At 39.0% G+C, this 17939-nt stretch overlaps 1 protein-coding gene across 1 annotated transcript in view; it reads left to right on the forward strand.

The window, feature by feature from the left end:
• Nucleotides 1-17939, forward strand: part of arhgef17 (Rho guanine nucleotide exchange factor (GEF) 17) — an 82496-nt gene that overhangs the window by 57684 nt on the left and 6873 nt on the right. Inside the window, exons 3-21 of the mRNA XM_077722637.1 lie at nt 1779-1961; nt 2580-2696; nt 4508-4600; nt 4685-4861; nt 5541-5591; nt 5763-5872; nt 6716-6801; nt 6904-7031; nt 7110-7317; nt 7397-7470; nt 8019-8102; nt 8214-8317; nt 8396-8505; nt 9299-9412; nt 11695-11962; nt 12049-12135; nt 12302-12369; nt 12825-12973; nt 13045-13219. Of these exons, the coding sequence (XP_077578763.1) occupies nt 1779-1961; nt 2580-2696; nt 4508-4600; nt 4685-4861; nt 5541-5591; nt 5763-5872; nt 6716-6801; nt 6904-7031; nt 7110-7317; nt 7397-7470; nt 8019-8102; nt 8214-8317; nt 8396-8505; nt 9299-9412; nt 11695-11962; nt 12049-12135; nt 12302-12369; nt 12825-12973; nt 13045-13219 (2386 nt within the window). The remainder of the gene's footprint in view (nt 1-1778; nt 1962-2579; nt 2697-4507; nt 4601-4684; nt 4862-5540; nt 5592-5762; nt 5873-6715; nt 6802-6903; nt 7032-7109; nt 7318-7396; nt 7471-8018; nt 8103-8213; nt 8318-8395; nt 8506-9298; nt 9413-11694; nt 11963-12048; nt 12136-12301; nt 12370-12824; nt 12974-13044; nt 13220-17939) is intronic.

Raw genomic sequence — 17939 nt, forward strand, 5'->3', positions numbered from 1 at the left:
TGTGACCTAACATTGGCTGGCAACTAACTCAGGATGTACTGTGCCTACTGCCAAAAGTAATCTGGACTAGATTCTAGTACCCCCACGACTCATGTGAGCACAAGAGGCACGGGAGATAAATGGAAATCTGAACGAGCATTTCATAGTGGTGTTTAAAATAGATCGGCAGTCTGCCTTTACTGTGGGTCATGCAAGCAGGTGGACTTCTTTGATGAAATATAGATTAAAGCTATGAAGTGAAGTTGTGAACTTTTTTTTATCTTTGCACCCTGAAGTGCCATGTACTGTAGGTGTGTCACAGATGAAGAGACTGATGCAAACACACAGGGGAAGTAAGTGGGTGGACTACTTTCAAGGGTATTTTTTGTCATTTCCTGCAGTCTCTTTACAGCAGATCTCCATCAATAATTTTGGGAAACTTTGACACTGTTATATATTTACGCAACGTTCAATTTTGTTTTTAGCTTTGGTTCAAAACATCTATATTTATGTTGATACTATGATGTTAGGCTTTTGTAGTTTAACTTTGATGATGATTTACTATGTATCGTGTATTTCAATTGATAATTCACAGGTTTTTTTCATAGTTTGGCCAGGAGTGAGACTTGTACTCGTGAACGACGTATATGTGAAATTATTAAAAGGATACCCAACTAAAACAATAATTTGATTGTATATTGTGCCGCTCACTAAACAGTGAGTGACCATTTAGACATTAATATTGTCAGCAGAAAAACAGGCTTAAATTTACTTCCACAGTGACAAATAATGGCTGGTTGTTAACTCAAAATCCTTAACAATCACAGTCTAATTGCAAAATTAAAATGGTGCATGTCAACAAACTAATTAAGATAACTTGCAAATAATGAAAAACTGGGACAGTAACTGAAGAAAATTATCACAAGACATGAACTTTATTGGGAGGCCCGGCGGATGAGCGGTTAGCGTGTTGGCCTCACAGTGGGGAACCTGGGTTCAAATTCAGGTTGGTCCACCTGTGTGGAGTTTGCAAGTTCTACCCAGGTCTGCGTGGGTTTTCTCGAGGTAGTCCGTTTTCCTCCCACATTCCAAAGACATGCATAGTAGGCTGATTAGACACTCTAAATTACTCTAGGTATGTGTGTGAGCGTGAATAGTTGTTTGTTTCCTTGTGACCTGCGATTGGCCGTCCACCAATTCAGGGTGTCCCTTGCCTCTGGCCGGGATAAGCTCCACCTCCCACGCAACCCTAGTGAGGATAAAGTGGTTCATAGAATGAGATGAGATGAACTTTATTGATATTCCTAGGTGGAAGGTATGAGGCAGTTCAATCAACACAATGAAACAAGACGAGCCAATGAAAGTAAAGGTGCTTGATGAGTTTTCATTTGCAGTCCCCCTTCAAAGTACGCGGCCCCTACAGAAACCCAGCTCAATGGGGGTCTCACTAAATGAGTTCCCTGCACATAATCTCATGTTTATTTTATACTCCCCTCTCACTGAACAACGTCACCGGAAAACCCTCTTGGCTAAAGCCCGGGTGCGACCATAACCTCAGTATCCCCCTAAATTCCGCCCCAAGTGGCATAGAAGGATTTAGAAAGATAATTTAAAATTAGGTCATTTAGACAAGAAACAAAGTAAATACTTTCTTAAATTTATGAATACATGGGTTTATGATTTAAATTGAAGTAACACAAAAAATATGTAAGTTTGTAAAATGTATTTGTTAAATTTGATTTTTAATTTCATATATGATCATCTGAATTTTTTCACATATGAAACTTTTCATCTCGCAGGGCTACATGCGCCCCCTCAAACAGCCAGATGGGGGCTCAATTGTTGACCCGCTGCTGGTGGATGAGATGTTCTACCAAATCCCAGAGATCTTGGAGCACCACGAGCACTTCCTGGAACAAGTAGATGGATGTGTCAACCAGTGGCACGAAAGACAGACTGTTGGACACCTCCTCACTCAATCTGTGAGTATAACTGGCTATAAATGATGCCATTTAGCACCAATTCAGCTCATCTTTTAAATCTATTTTAATGAGAAAATTCATATATTCCGCGGGGTATTATAAAGTGCATCATACTCTTATTTGCCAGAAAAAAATCTTTGAAATAATGTAATTGATTTCATGATGACATTCTGTTCATTAGAAATATTAAAGTCACAAATGTGTGTTGGGCACATCTGTCCACTCCTAGAAATTTTCATTTTGTCATGTGTCTGATTTTTTTTTCCCTCTCATTTTTTTATTTTGTTTTCAGAGACTGAGTGTATGAATACAGAGCATGAGCAGAGCTCCTTAAAAAATGTTTATTTTACAAAAAGTAAACATGTCAACCCTATATATGCGCTAAGTTGGTCTCTCTATCTCTCCCTATTCTTGGAGAGGAAACATGTCAGGGTAATATGTGTGATTATGTTATGTCCACAAAAATCCATTTCTGTCTGAACTCATTTTTAAAATAACAAGCAAATGGTTTTTCAAATCAAAAGGAATCCGAAGGCAGTTCCAATCTCTTGTGTGAATGATATTTTCTACATTTTTGAATGCACACAAACCATGATGTCCTCTTTCTCTTTACCTCAGTTTTCCAAAGAGACTCTGGCAAATACGTATTCAGCATACATTGACAACTTTCTGAATGCCAAGGATGCCGTAAGAATAGCAAAGGAGGCCAAACCAGCTTTTCATAAATTTTTGGAGGTAATTGTAAAGCCAGTGAAAGTTTACTGCAATTGTTATTGTTGTTTTTTAAGGGATATTGTCATTATTTTTGTATGTATATGTTATACATTGGTGAAACATATTTCTGCAACAAATGGCAAATAATAAGGGATGCACCAAAAATTGTTGACTGAAAACTTCAAGCTGAAATGTGACTGAAATGTTGCTTAGTGCACTCAAGCTGTGAATGAGGACGTGTTGGCTTGAACAGCAACTGCGTCACTGACTCTGCCACCTTTAGGTCTTATCTATGTTTTTATTCTTATTATTTTTATTTATTCATCACAGGCAGTTCTATTTGCAAAGATCTGCACCAAAGCTAAAACTGGGGGTACCGATTTTTCCAGTTTTGGAAACTGATTTCCGCTTTTGCATAAACTCCGTGCTGACTAAACTATGAGGTAGCACAACTAAATTCAATGGCCACTCCAAGAAAAAGAGCTTCAGAATGATCCCCACAAATACAATCTCTAAACAAAAATAACGGCAAGAGAAACCAAAAAATAATTTACAAATTGGCGGGGACTGGCTCTTAGAATAAAGAGCCGATTAGTATTGCGATATAGAAAATACTTTAATCTATGGTGGGTAAAATTAAACATATACGTACTGTTGTTTTTAATCCTATTTTATGTTGTGCATTGTTGAAATGTACGTTATTTTTCGGAATATAAATCGCATCAGAGGATAAGTCACACTAGCCAAAAAGTGCTAAATGAAAAGTATAAAAACATAAATTGCACTGGGGTACAATACGCACTTTTTAGGGAAATGTATATGATTACATTCAAATCAAAGAACAGACGTCGCATAAAATGTTGTAGAATAATAAAAATAACCTATCTAGCTCAACACGATTCCTCTTATTAAGCGATAAAAAACATACAAATGCAACATGGCACATATTGAGTCACATATGGTGCATTTAAAAAACTAAAATTTTTCCCAAAGTAGATGGGGTGCCAAATCAGTACACACTAAATTCAAGATTCTGTAGATAGCGCTGTATGACGCTGACAGCTTGACTGTCTGGGTGCATTGCTTGCTGACTTGCTGAGAAGGCGGACGTGTGAAAGGGCAATGCAAATGTGCATATATATCATGCTTGAAGCATGACTATTAGCAGTCGATGATGACATTGTCGTCTGCTACCAGTAACCGATACGATCCGGATTAGAGCTGAAATGGGTAAAACGAGATCGGTTTTACAAAAACATTAAAAAGTTGTTATACAGCGTATAAAATACGTGTGTGTACAAGTTCTCGATATGTCAAAGAAACAGAACACTTACGCTGCCACCTGGTTCAATTTTAGAGTAAATGAATCTACCATTCACTCTTCAAGAAGAATGAGGCTATTAATAAGACATCTTCCATCACTTTTAGTAAGACAGCAAAGATGGTTGTTAGATCTCACAATAAGACTTTCCTCTGTCTGGAAGATACTTTAGCCATATTTACAGTCAACTGCCGAAAGAAGAAATAGCCTTGGATCTGTTCTTTGAACCTATTTGTACGGCTAAAGTTTAACTGACTATACAAAAAAAAATGTCCACTGAACGCCAATGTACATAGTACAGCAGGCATAGTGCACCCCCTTGCGGTCTACTGTAAAGATATGACGCAGAATGTTATGTGTGAATTTCACACATAAGACGCAGTATAAATCTTACCCCCGGCCGCCAAAAAAAAAGTGATTTATAATCTAGAAAATACAGTAATATTAATTGAAGATGGTAGAGCTGTGAACTTTGCATTCCCTCATATCCCTTATGTTTCCCTTTCTAAAGCAAAATATGCGTGAGAACAAAGAGAAGCAGGCCCTGGGTGACCTGATGATCAAACCAGTACAGAGGATACCTCGATATGAACTCTTAGTCAAGGTGATTTCTCTCACAAGATAATTCCAGTTGCATGCATCACATTGTCTGTTTGGCAAAATCTGATATGGCGTATAATGTGTATAGGACCTTCTGAAACACACCGCAGATGACCACCCGGACTACTCCTTCCTGTTGGATGCACAGAGGGACATTAAGCGGCTGGCAGAAAAGATTAATAAAGGACGCCGGTCAGCTGAGGAAGCAGAGAGAGAGGCCAGGGTCATCCAAGAGATTGAAGCACATATAGAGGGAGTTGAGCATGTGAGATGTTTATAGTTTACCTGCATATAAAAACGTTTTATATATGTATACATATATATATATATATATATATATATATATATATATATATATATATATATATATATATATATATATATATATATATATATATATATATATATATATATATATATATATATATATATATATATATATATATATATATATATATATATATATATATATATATATATATATATATACATATATAAAACACATATATACACATATATATACATATATACATATATACATGTCTAAGTGTCTGTGTGTGTGTGTGTGTGTGTGTGTCTACATGTCTACATGTCTACATGTCTACATGTCTACATGTCTACATGTCACACATCTGCACATACACACATACACACATACACACATACACACATACACACATACAATACACACATACACACATACACACATACACACATACACACATACACACATACACACATACACACATACACACATACACACATACACACATACACACACACCCACACACACACACAGACACATACACGTGTTTAAGTGAATGTATATGTGTATACGCGTACACGTGTATATGTGTATACGTGTATATCTGTATATGTGTATACGTGTATATGTGTATACATGTATACATATACATACCTTTCTCTTTTCTCTATGCTTTTAGATATTGAATCCACAAAGGAAGTTCATTCGGCAGGAGATGGTTATGGAAGCGGTAAAAATTGTGTTTTTCAATTACGTTGTATGTTTGCCTTCTGTAATTTTTAACGAAAAGTACCCCATCAACAAGTTACACATTACAAAAAACGAATCAGTACAATTTATCATATGTATTTTGCAAACCAAAATTGCTGTGCAAGACTAACCGAGATTGTTATTCTTGCAGAAGACAGTGGGTGGGAAAAAGGACCGATCTCTCTTTCTCTTCAGTGATCTGATCATCTGCACAACACTTAAGAGGAAGTCTGGATCATTGAGACGCAGCTCCATGAGCCTGTATGAGTTTAAAGACACATGCACAACCACACAGCTCTCTTGTTTGGTAGAGTAGCAATTTCCGCCATATAATACTAAACAGAATTAACATTAAAAGGAAAAGACAAGAGCTTGTATAAATGAACTTCATGTGAATTATGATTTCTCAAAGGCTTTCAATATGAAAGTCACACATTTCTATAACGATGATAAGGACGTTTTCAAAACATAATAACGGATAAGGAATGCATGTACTTTTTGGGCGGGCTCGTAACTTGAGTATTTTTCTTATCTCGAGGAACTCAGTTGCTTATAAAAAAGCTTTCGTAAGCTGCAAATTTCGCACCTAGAGGCATTCGTTATTAGAGGTAAGACTGTATTTATATTTATTTACATATTTGGTTCCCTCTAGTTTTTAATTATGGTGCTAACGGTTACCTTTAGGTGTTTTCAATGTTTGAGTATCTTGCATTTGCCAACACAGTATACTTACTGTATGTAGTGTAGATATATAGCATATTATTGTATATTGTATACACCATGCCTTAATTGATTCTTTCCACGTCAATCATTTATAATTTGCCTGAGGTAAAGGAGAGGAATGGATGCCACTAGATGGCTGTAGTTGCCTTGGACATACAGATTCATGTGTTATTCAGTGCTGATTCCCCAGCAAAATCATAGCATGGCTAGAAAAATGAACAAAAACAGCAGGTCAGCTTATAATGAATTGTGGGCTTAGTGCATTCCTTTAAAGATAAAGCATTCTAATGATGTATAATACTCTATGTTGACCAATACCTGAATGAGAAAATTATCTTGGATAGTTGCAGCATATCACATTATTTGTCTTTTGTATCTCAGGTACTCTGCAACTAGTGTGATCGATACTTCAAGCAAGTACAAATTTCTGTGGAAGCTTCCTCTTGAGGACGTGGAGGTGGTGAAATGTAAGGATTTTTGTCTTCATCATAAAACCACAGATTTCTTGTTCTCAAAAGAATGAAAAATAATTGCATTGATTTGAATTTGATTGATTGTTTTATCCTTAGCTGCAAAAGGTTCTATTCAGACAACAAACAAGGAAAATGTCCAGAAAACAATCAGTCGACTCGACGAGGATTTGAGCATGCTGGGTCAAATCAGCAAACTGTCAGAAACCCTCAGCTTACCACACCAGGTTGTGTGCATATATTCATACACTTGAAACAATTTTTCTATTTAGCTTTTTCATGGTGATCTTTTTCCTATCTCCTAGACCCTCGATGAGGTGATCAAGGATCTGATGACCTCTGTGCACAAGGAGCTGTCAGAAAAGCAGTCTTTGGCCTTTAGTATGACCTTTCTGCCCACGAAACTAGAATTCACCACCGTGTCGGCGGAGAGTAGCTTTGTCTTTGAATTTACGTCACCTGATGTCCGCTCCAACTTTGAGCAGGCATTTGAGGAAGCAAAGACGAAACTGGGTCAGTTGCCTTTTTCTTACAAGAAAGAGAAATCTGGCTAAATATATGTGCTTCACCTTGGTTTGTCTTGATTGTTTAGCTATGACTAAAGATCAGTGGGACCCAGAGTTCCTGAAGGCTATTCCTATTATGAAGACAAGGAGTGGAATGCAGGTGAGTGGGGAGAAAGCTATTTTATGCTTAAATGTTGCTTATACATACCTGTCAACCCCAGCCAATTGCTCCCCTTCTTGATGATTGCATTTCCCCTTATTAAACGATACAAAAAAACTTCCAAATGCAACGTGACACATATTTACTCACATAGAGCGCACATAAAAGTCGAAAATTGTATCCAAAGTGGACGGCTTACTGACGCACTACATTTATATAGTGAAAAGGTCCAACAGAAGAAAGGGGAATGCACGTGCGCATATCATGCTTAAGGCATGAAAATACAATTATAGCATTCGGCGATGGCGTTTTCCTCTGCGACTAGTGACCGAGACGATCCGAATTAAAGCCAAAATGGGTAAAACAAAATCGGTTTTACAAAAAATGTACTTAAAAACATCCCGTACAAAAATTGTTATACGGCTTACAAAATTTGAAATGACAAAAAAATTCACAAAATATGGGAAAAACTTATAAGTTGTCAACTATGTAATCATGTCTTCACAAACAATCTCTGTTCATGTACTGTGTTGTTTGTCTGGTTCTAGTTTTCATGTGCTTCTCCAAGTCACACCAGTCCTGACAGTGGATGTGAAGTATGGGTTTGTAACAGTGATGGATATGTTGGTCAGGTATGAAGCTCGAGCTGACTATTATGAACTCGGTTTTACAATGCAGTTTTTGTTTGCGTATTTTATTTGCTCTGCTTTGATCTTCACATTGTTATGATGTCTCTTTATTAGGTTTGCCTGTTGAACATCAAAGACGAGCCCACAGTGGAGGCCTGTATTGCCGTCTGCTCAGCCAGGATCATCTGTATTGCTGCTGTACCTGGGCTGAAGGGCAGGTCAGTAAACAGGCATGCCCACGCACACATGATTTTTATCATAATTGCTTGGGCTTCATTTCATTTCCATTTTCAAAGGGAGTGTGGACCTGAAAAAAACCCAACACCCACAATACCTGACCACACTCGACAACAATTCCATCTTTCCAATTCACAATCCTCTTTGGAACTGACCAGGCAACTAACAGGTAATTCATGAACTTTATTCACTTTCCCCAGGCTTATATTGCCCCACTCACCCTTTAAAATTTGTTTATTGCAAGATTATGGAATCCAAAGCACTGCGATCCTTCACCACTTCGCAGCTTCAGTGCAACACGTTTTTTTTTTTTTATCTGAAGTATAAAAAAAGTTCAGAAAAATGTCAAAATCCACGCTACAATAGTGTATACCAGTGGTAGGGAACCTATGCCTCGGGAGCCAAATGTGGCTATTTCAATGGGTGCATATGGCTCTCCAATAACTTGTGAGGTAAAATATGGAGACTGCCGGTGAGAGAGCTGAGTGCCAACCGCACTATTAGGAGCGTCACGTCGACGCTGTGGCCCGACACTACGTCTAGCGCAGCTTTAATCATATTTTTTAATGAGACTTTTTTGCACGCATACGTCTCATTGATTAACAACAGTGTAACAAGGTTGTCTAAAGATTCAGGGACATTTTCTACTTTAAAATCATGAAATGACTACACATGTTCATGTATTTTTTTACTTTCAAATGCTGAGTATGGCTCTCAAGTAAAACCATTTCAAAATATGCATTGTTTATGGCTCTCAAAATCTGGCGGTCGAAAATATTCACATGTCAATGATTGGTCAAAGTTGTGGAAATAGTGCCAAGAAAAGCAGATGAAATTTGAATTTTGAGTACAATTGACGGGGATTGTTCGAATTCACAATAACACTTAACAACATTTAGAATTATTACGAGATGATCATGCCAACTTAAAGTCTTATGTGTTCTTCTGTCTTTCTGGACCAGGTGCTGAGGTGCTCCCATTTGACAGTGATGACACAGATGATGAGGAATCACCGAGCCCTTCATCCACTCTACAAAGTCAAGCTAGTCACTCCATCACATTCTCCTGCTATGGCAGTAAGTTAAAAAAATGTCTATGGTGGAATATTACACTTGTGGAATTAATTACAGTGGTACTTGAAGATACAAGAGTAATTTGTTCCGTGAGTGAGCTCATATGTCGATATTCTCGTCACTCAAACGAACGTTTCCCATTGAAATGAACTGAGAACAATTTAATTCGTTCCAACCCTCTGAAAACACCATAAACAGGATATCAGATAGGATTTTTTTTTATTTGTTGTAATTTGCCATCTAATAACAAAGTATCAAATAACTTGTGGTATAATAGTATACTAAAATGTGTTTAATAGAACTAAAATTAGACGGATTTCATGGAGGGTATAGAGAGAGGGGGGATTTGCCCTGGTGAATCGTAATATAACATAAACAAATTTAAATGAACTTGGATTACATACGATACAAACATTCAAAAATAAATTTTATCGAACCTTACACTAAACTTAATTCTAATTTTGTTTTACATTTTATACCTTTCTTCTCCCTGCCGGGTTGGCTCTGTTTGCCCGCGTCCACCCTGAGTTTCAGATGCAACCTATCGATGGTAGTTAGCTTTTGTATTCCCTTCAAAATATTCCAAAAATGATGCACACAAATGTCCTCACAATAGGATAACACACGACCAGTTGTCAACGAGTAGTAAATATAACTCATATATCGCCTCACCATTTGATATGACTTTCGGGGGAAAAAAACACTGAAAAAATGCAACGCAGAGACATTACACGAGGCAGTTGCGGGGAGAGAAACAGTGGCCATGATGTTCTTATGAGCACCATCTTGCGTCCGCTGTCTGCTCGTATATCAAAATTTGTCACGTATCTCAAGGTAAATATTTGCTCGAAATTTTACTCGTATCTCGAATTTCTCGTTTGTCGAGGCACCACTGTATTAGAACACCAAATACTTAACCCTTTTCAGTACAGTTTACAGTGGATATCTGTTCAAAAGTTTTCATGACCTTAAGTTCTAAGTAATGGTCCACATGCCACCAAAAACATATTAGAGCAAAAAAAAAACATGGTCTAGACCAGGGGTGCCAAACTCCCTTTGGTCTGCGGGCCAAATACATCTTAATTTGAGATCAAGCGGGCCGGACCAGTAAACTCATTGCAAAATTACACAGAACTCACAATGAGCCCAATTTTTTCCTTTGTATTAGTCACTAATACTAATAATTAGTGCAAAAAAATGAGGAAATTATCAATATGTTTATTAACAGAATTTTCCTTTTACATTATGAACAATATATTATGAACAAGAGAATTACATAACATAAATAAATGTCAATTCATGTTGTCTGCACATACTAAAACACTGCGCCCCGTAGCGGATAATATAAGAACTACAAATTTTAAAGAACATTCCTATTTTTTTATACAATGCAGCTTTCTTCCCCGAGCCGTACCAAACAACCAGAGGGGCCGGATCCGGCCCACGGGCCGTATGTTTGACACTACTGGTCTAGACCAAATGTGTCAAAGTGGCGGTCCGGGGACCAATTCTGGTCCGCCGCATCATTTTGTGCGGTCCGAAAAAGTAAATCATGAGTGCTGACTTTCTGTTTTAGGATCAAATTAAAAGGAATAGTATAGATCTATATTAAATTTCCTGATTTCCCCCCTTTTAAATCAATAATTGTAATTTTTAATCATTTTTTTCTGTGTTTTTAGTTCAAAAATGATGTCAAATCAAAAAATATATTAAAAAGCTCGAATACACATTGTTTTAGATCTAATAAAAACCCTGAATATTCAGCCCTTTTAATCCAGTCCATTTAATCCAATCGTGCATATTTTTGGGTTGTGAGTAAACCAGCGAACCCAGGCACAGAGAGCTCATGCACACTCAACATTAGAGGCCTTGAGCCCGGGATTTAACCCTTGATTTCAAAACTTTGAGGCGGACATTCTAGCTACTCTTTTGCCATGCCATTTTGGTTCTACAAAAACAAAATTAATCTTCATATATACATAAATAATATGTCTGTATTTTATTGAGTTAAGGTCATCTTTCTTTTCCAACTTGTACAATTTCACAGCTTGGCTTTATTTTTAAATAGAAATACAAAGTTTGAGACATAAAATTATCTTTATGAGAACAAATATGATTTGTTGCTAATTGATGAACTGATCGCATGTGTTTGCAAACATGTATCAAGCGAAAGCACATTACTTGAACTACTAGTACCACATCACTGGAGTAGATAAAAACATGATGATGATGAGTCAGTTTTATTTCATCCTCACCATTTCTAATCTTTCATATGCCTGCAAAAGATGAAGAGGCTCCCTGCTCTAAGGATTTGGCGACAGAGACCACCAGCAGTGAGGAGGAACAGGAATTCTCTGTGACAAGCTCCTGCTCAGCTCCAGGTTTGGTGGCAGTAGGCGGAGGATCTCGTACTAACACTGAAAGCTCCATGGATGGCCGTGCCATGCGCCGCTCCTCCCGGGGATCCTTCACCAGAGCCAGTCTCGAAGACCTGCTCAGTATTGACCCAGAGGCCTACCAAAGCTCTGTATGGCTCGGCACTGAAGATGGATGGTGTGTGGTTTTATTAATAGTCAGGAACACTTTGAACAACCTAAGTTTTGTCAATTCATGTTAAATATTGTTTATTTTACTGGCAGCATACATGTATACCAGTCCTCAGATAACATCCGCAACCGTAAAAACAGCATGAAGATACAGCACGCAGCTTCCATCTTGTGTATATTGTAAGTGTCTCTCTACTCTATTTTTACATTATTATTAATATGTTAAATACATCTTTTCGAAGCTACTCGATCTACTACCTCCTGATACATATTACCACCTGCAGGATTAGCCAAAAGTAGGACACTTTCATGTATTTCCCTTTGATCATCCTTTCCTTTCTTTCAGGTATTTGGACAACAAAGTGTTTGTGTCATTGGCCAATGGTGAAGTGATTGTCTATCAAAGAGAAGCAGGTAACTTCAAAAACTGACCATAACGTGTGAATATTGCCAAAAACTAATGCAATGTAATGTGTTGTTAAGTGTTTAATTTCACAATTGCATTTGTATCCTAAAATTTTATCATATTGAGGGACAATATCCAGTTCAAAAAAGTAATGCATTCTTATCCTGTAAAAAGATAATTACATGAGAAGCTCCTGGAAATCAAAATGTTTTTAAATACAGATGTAATATCTGTATTGATGTGAGCTTTCAACTCTCAGGTTGTACTGTCTAAATCACAAAATGTAATTGACAATTTGTATTCTAGTATTCGAAAAATCCAATAAAACCAGTAAATCTTCAACACATCAGTCAACTACTCACAAAATAGTTTGCAACCCATTAAATACCCATTAAAAGGCTATGTGTAAAAAGACCTTACTGTTATGAGTATTAAATTTAAGACTATCACTACTAACCTGCAGGTAGTTTCTGGGACTCACAGTCTTCTCAGACATTAGTCCTTGGAACACCGAGCAGCCCTGTCACCAAAATGGTTCCAGTTGGAGGAAAATTGTGGTGCGGCTCGCAAAACCGAATTCTCATCATTAACTCAACTACACTGGTGCAAGAGGTAAGACCAAAGATAGACAGTGATTAGAAATGGTCATTGATGACTGAATGGTTTTGCCTATGTTGGGCCAGCATTGCTTACAGGTTGGGACAGACAGCAGCCGATGTGTGACGTGCATGGTGGCTTATGGTCAAGGTGTGTGGTTGGCCCTGCAGGGCAGTGCGCATGTTAAACTATACCATTCTCAAACATGGGAGAACCTGACGGACGTTGATGTGGCGCCAGCAGTTCACAAGATGCTTGCGGGTAAGTGCAAAAAGAATGTAAATCGGGGGTGTCAAACATACCGACCCGCAAGGAGGCTCAATCAGGCCCCCATAATAATTTGAAACTGAAAAAAACGCATAAAATACGTGGATTTAATCTTTTTAATTAAATGCAATTCAAGAATTATCTGCTTCTGGCGCACTCTTTCTCCATCTGCTGTTTTTTGACAATGTTTCTACCCTGCTCTCTACCTGCACACTACACCCTCATTAGCAAAAAGGGCGTTATCAAAAAAGAGAAAAGTAGATAGTGCAAAATTTGCCAAGAAAAATTGATCCGAATTGCTGGCGGGTCTGAGGAAACAGTAATCAACTTTCACCTGAAGCTGAGAAGTCAGTGAAGCCGCGATAAAAGCTACCTAATTGCCAGTGAAATAGCATTAGCATCAAAGCCGTATTCTGATGGTGACTTTGTTAAAAGATGCATGATGAAGGTGTCTGAACTTGTATGTTCCGAGAAACAGAAAACTTTTGACAAGGAACATTACAGCATAGAGGATTTCGGAACTATCGGCAGATTTAGATAGCCAATTGAAACAGAGAGTCATGTAATTTATTGCATTTTCCGTTGCAATTGATGACAGTAGTGACATCACGAACGTGGCTCAACTGGTCATATTTACTCATGGTGTTGATGAGACGTTGACTGTTAATGAAGAGTTTGTTAAGAAACAGACGAGAACATTTTTGGGTTTATCGTTGCTGCATTGGAAAGAGTTGAAGTGGACTTGTCCCGTGCTGTCAGCATGGCTACAGACGCCGCACCAACCATGATCGGGTAAAAAGTCGTTGTGACAAAATTCAGAGAGAAAGTACAAGCCCTTAATGGAGGAGATTGACATTTCGCTGTATTTTGCACCCGGAGGCATTGCGTTGTAAGTCCTTAAAAATGGACCACGTCATGGAGGTGGTTGTTAGCCCTGTAAATTTCATCCGATCCAGAGGTCAGCACCATTGTCAGTTTGACCACCTTCTCAGCAACAGCAACATTTCACACAGGCTGCCATACCACACTGAATTGAGGATGGTTAAGCCGAGGTGCTGAGTAGAGGCATTTCTTTGATGCCTCATCACTTTGATGGCATCTCATACATCCCACTCCAGAGGCTAGCAAAGCCATAAATAAAGAAAATAAAAACATGGCCTGAGGACCCCCTTTCTCAGCTGCAGGACCTTTTTTCCCGCACCATTTGGGAACTGTTTGAACACCACAACCTCCAGGACTACACGCACACTGTACTTTCCTACATCAAAACTGTACGGACACTGGATCCAAGATGGCGGCGCACATCGGTGCAGGGGCTTTTTGCTCTCCAGTTTGGTGTTTGTTTTCCCAGTCTTATCGTTATTTACGAACATCTGCGAGGCAAACATTTTTTTCAGTCGCCAGGATTTAATTACTCTCGGTCTGAGATTCAATATATCCATCACAACAGATGACCAACGAACCTACAATATCCCAGAGGACATCTCGAAACCACCAGGATTTCCGTGGATATTCATGCCACTCAGAGTACGATGGAGGCGGCAAAGGGGAAAAAAAACGTGTCTATACACAACGACTGGTGCTGCAACAGTAGGGGGAGACAAAGTTGGAAACCTTCACATGGTGTCTCCTGAGAGGCCGCTCGCCGCGTTTTTCGAATTCCAACAAATACCACTCAGAGCTGCCAACAAGGAACCAGGCACCCTACGTTTTTCATCCAGCTGGAGATATTTGACTGCCCCTCACCTCCGACTACCCCCCGGATGAAATAATCCGCGTTCCAGTGGCAGCTCTAGCGCTGTCTGAGGGTAATCCTCAGGCGCTTGTAGTGCAACAACAACAACAACAACAACAGTAGGATCATTAACACTCACTGTTCCCCTGATTTAGAGCTCTTGGCAGATCAGTGTCATTGTAATGGCTGTTTACATCCCACCGGATGCTAACGTTAGCATGCCACTTAGCCTCCTGCTAGTGACTGTAAACAAACAGCAGCTTGACCACCCCGATGGAGTCTTTATTGTCACTGGTGTTTAAAGACTGTTCTGCCTACGTTTATCCAATATGTGGAATGTCACACCAGAAGAGATAAAACTCTAGACCAGGTTGATCTTGCTAGATCCGACCATCCCTGCCTGTCCCTTCGAGACTGACAAATAGGATTCAGTCTCAACACATCCACCACCCTGCAGCATTACACTGAAGCTTCAGGAACATGAAGTGAGAAAGCTACTGCGGACTGTGAACACCAGGAAGGCTGCTGGTCCTGACGGAGTACCTGGGAAGGTGCTCAAAGCCTTTGCTGACCAGCTGACTGCGATTTTCACAAAGATTTTCAATTATTCCCTGCAACAATCCATCATCCCATCCTGCCTGAACTCTGCCACCATTATCCCTGTCCCTAAAAAGCCTGTTGCACTTACATCGTTGATCATGAAGTGCTTTGAAAAGTTGGTCGCCCGCCACATCAGTGATACAATCTCTCCCTCAGTCCACCAGTTTGCATATAGAGAAAATAGGTCCACTGAGGACGCCATCGCCGTAGCTCGACACACAGCACTGAGCCACCTGGAGCACCATGGGAACTACGTGAGGTTGCTTTTCATTGACCCTAGCTCAGCCTTCAACACTATAATGCTGGACATTCTGACTGACAAACTCTCCCACCTTGGACTATCCTCTTCCATCTGCTGCTGGATTAAGAACTTCTTAACCAACCGTCCACAAACTGTTAGACTTGGTCCCCACCTCTTGACCCACCAGTCTAACTCCATCATCAAATTTGCAGATGACACCACTGTGGTCGGACTCATGTCAGGAGGGGATGAGTTGGCCTACAGAGATGAGGTCAACAAACCGTCTTTGTGGTGTCTGGTGAAAAATCTCACATTAAACACTACAAAAACTAAAGAAATAATCCTGGACTTTTGCAAACACAGCACAGATCTGGCCCCACTCCTCATAAATGGAGTATGCGTAGACAGGGTCCAGTCCTTCAAATTCCTGGGGGTCCGCGTCACAGACAAGCTCTCGTGGTCTACCAATGCAACGGCAGTGCTGAAGAAGGCCCAGAAGCAAATCCATTTCCTGAGAGTACTCAGGAAGAACAACTTGGACACTAAGCTTCTGTTAACCTTCTATAGAGCCACTGTGGAGAGCATCCTGTCATACTGCATTACAGTTTGGTACGCTGAAAGCACGGCAGCAGACAGAAAGGCCATGCAGAGAGTGATCAACACTGCCCAGAAAATGTTCGTAAGTTAGATTTTGCGCGCCTTTTTCCGTGTAGTGCTTCTTTCCCCCGCTAATACCGACGCCTGGCGGTGTGATAGCTCTGCTCACCCAGCATCCACCTTCCTCTGCCCAGTTCATTGCAATGTAGAAGTCCGTGAACGTATCTCCAGTGCGCAAAGAACCTTTTTCATTTTTATCAATAAATATCTTGTGCATCCATTATTCAATATGATTGGTGAAAAGCGAAAGGCTTCTAGTGAGGGAAGTGCAAGGAAAAGGCAAGTCATTTCAATTGAAACGAAAGTGGCAATCCTAAAGAAGCTTGAGGCGCGTGAGAAAGTGGCGAGCGTTGCATGGGAATACAACTTGAATCGTTCGACCATCAGTACCATTTATAAACAGAAAGATCGAGCAGCAGGACCCAAATATTGAACGTTGCACAAAGGTTGCAAATCAATTGAATGATACCATACAGTGCTACCACATCATTTATGATGTAAAAAAGAAGAAAACTGCAACTGTCATTAGATAGCTTCTTTCGGCCAGTTTCTAGTGAATCTCTCTCTCTCTCTAATGTAAGTATACAGTACTGTATGTATTCTCTCCATTTTATTAAACGTTTTTTTCAGTAGAAACCAATGCTGGTTACTTATACAAGCCTTAAACTTACAAATGCACTTATATATACCTTCAATATTCTTATATAGGCCTTAAACATAAATTATAATACAAAATATAATACTGAATCAACTAAGAACAAATTCAACTTATGAACAATTGCTCGGAACGCAACTCATTCGTAAGTAGGGGAGCGTCTGTATCGACGACCTGGGTACCAAATTAACAGCCCTGGCTGCTAGAATTTTGTGCATGTTTGGGACAACCTATGTTTGAATTTTTTTTTTCGGAATGAATATCAATAAAACAAAAATAGGTTCAAGGCTCACACACAAGCACTTAAATGACATTCTGAAAGTGACAGCTAGTCGGGACATGACACCTGATGTTGATGCACTTGCACAGGCCAAAAGATGCCACGTTCATGAACAAAAACAAGTGCAGACTAGACTAACATCTTTAAAATGCTGGCTTGTATTGTATTTTTGCAGATAATGTTTGCATTAAAAGAATATACCTCTGTGAAAAAAATACTTAATGATGGTTTTATAAAATGTGCAACGTAATGCTAGTCTTTCTTTATAGGTCTCGTTTACTCTTAATGTTCATTACTATAATTTTCAACACCAATTACTGTATTTACTCACATATAATCCGCATTTGTCGGACAAAAAAATGATGACTGAATCGAGGGTACAGCTTATATTTGCATAGAAAGACCACATGCACAAAACTGAGAGGTAACAAAGACGCCATAACGCAAGACAATGTGCTCGATACGATAATTTGTATCAAAATAGAGAAATGATCAACAGATGAAACACTAATCCAAATTTATTTTGGTGTCTATGACTGAAATGCA

The sequence above is a fragment of the Stigmatopora nigra genome, chromosome 8 (genome assembly GCF_051989575.1).
Source record: "Stigmatopora nigra isolate UIUO_SnigA chromosome 8, RoL_Snig_1.1, whole genome shotgun sequence".
Taxonomy (NCBI): domain Eukaryota; kingdom Metazoa; phylum Chordata; class Actinopteri; order Syngnathiformes; family Syngnathidae; genus Stigmatopora; species Stigmatopora nigra.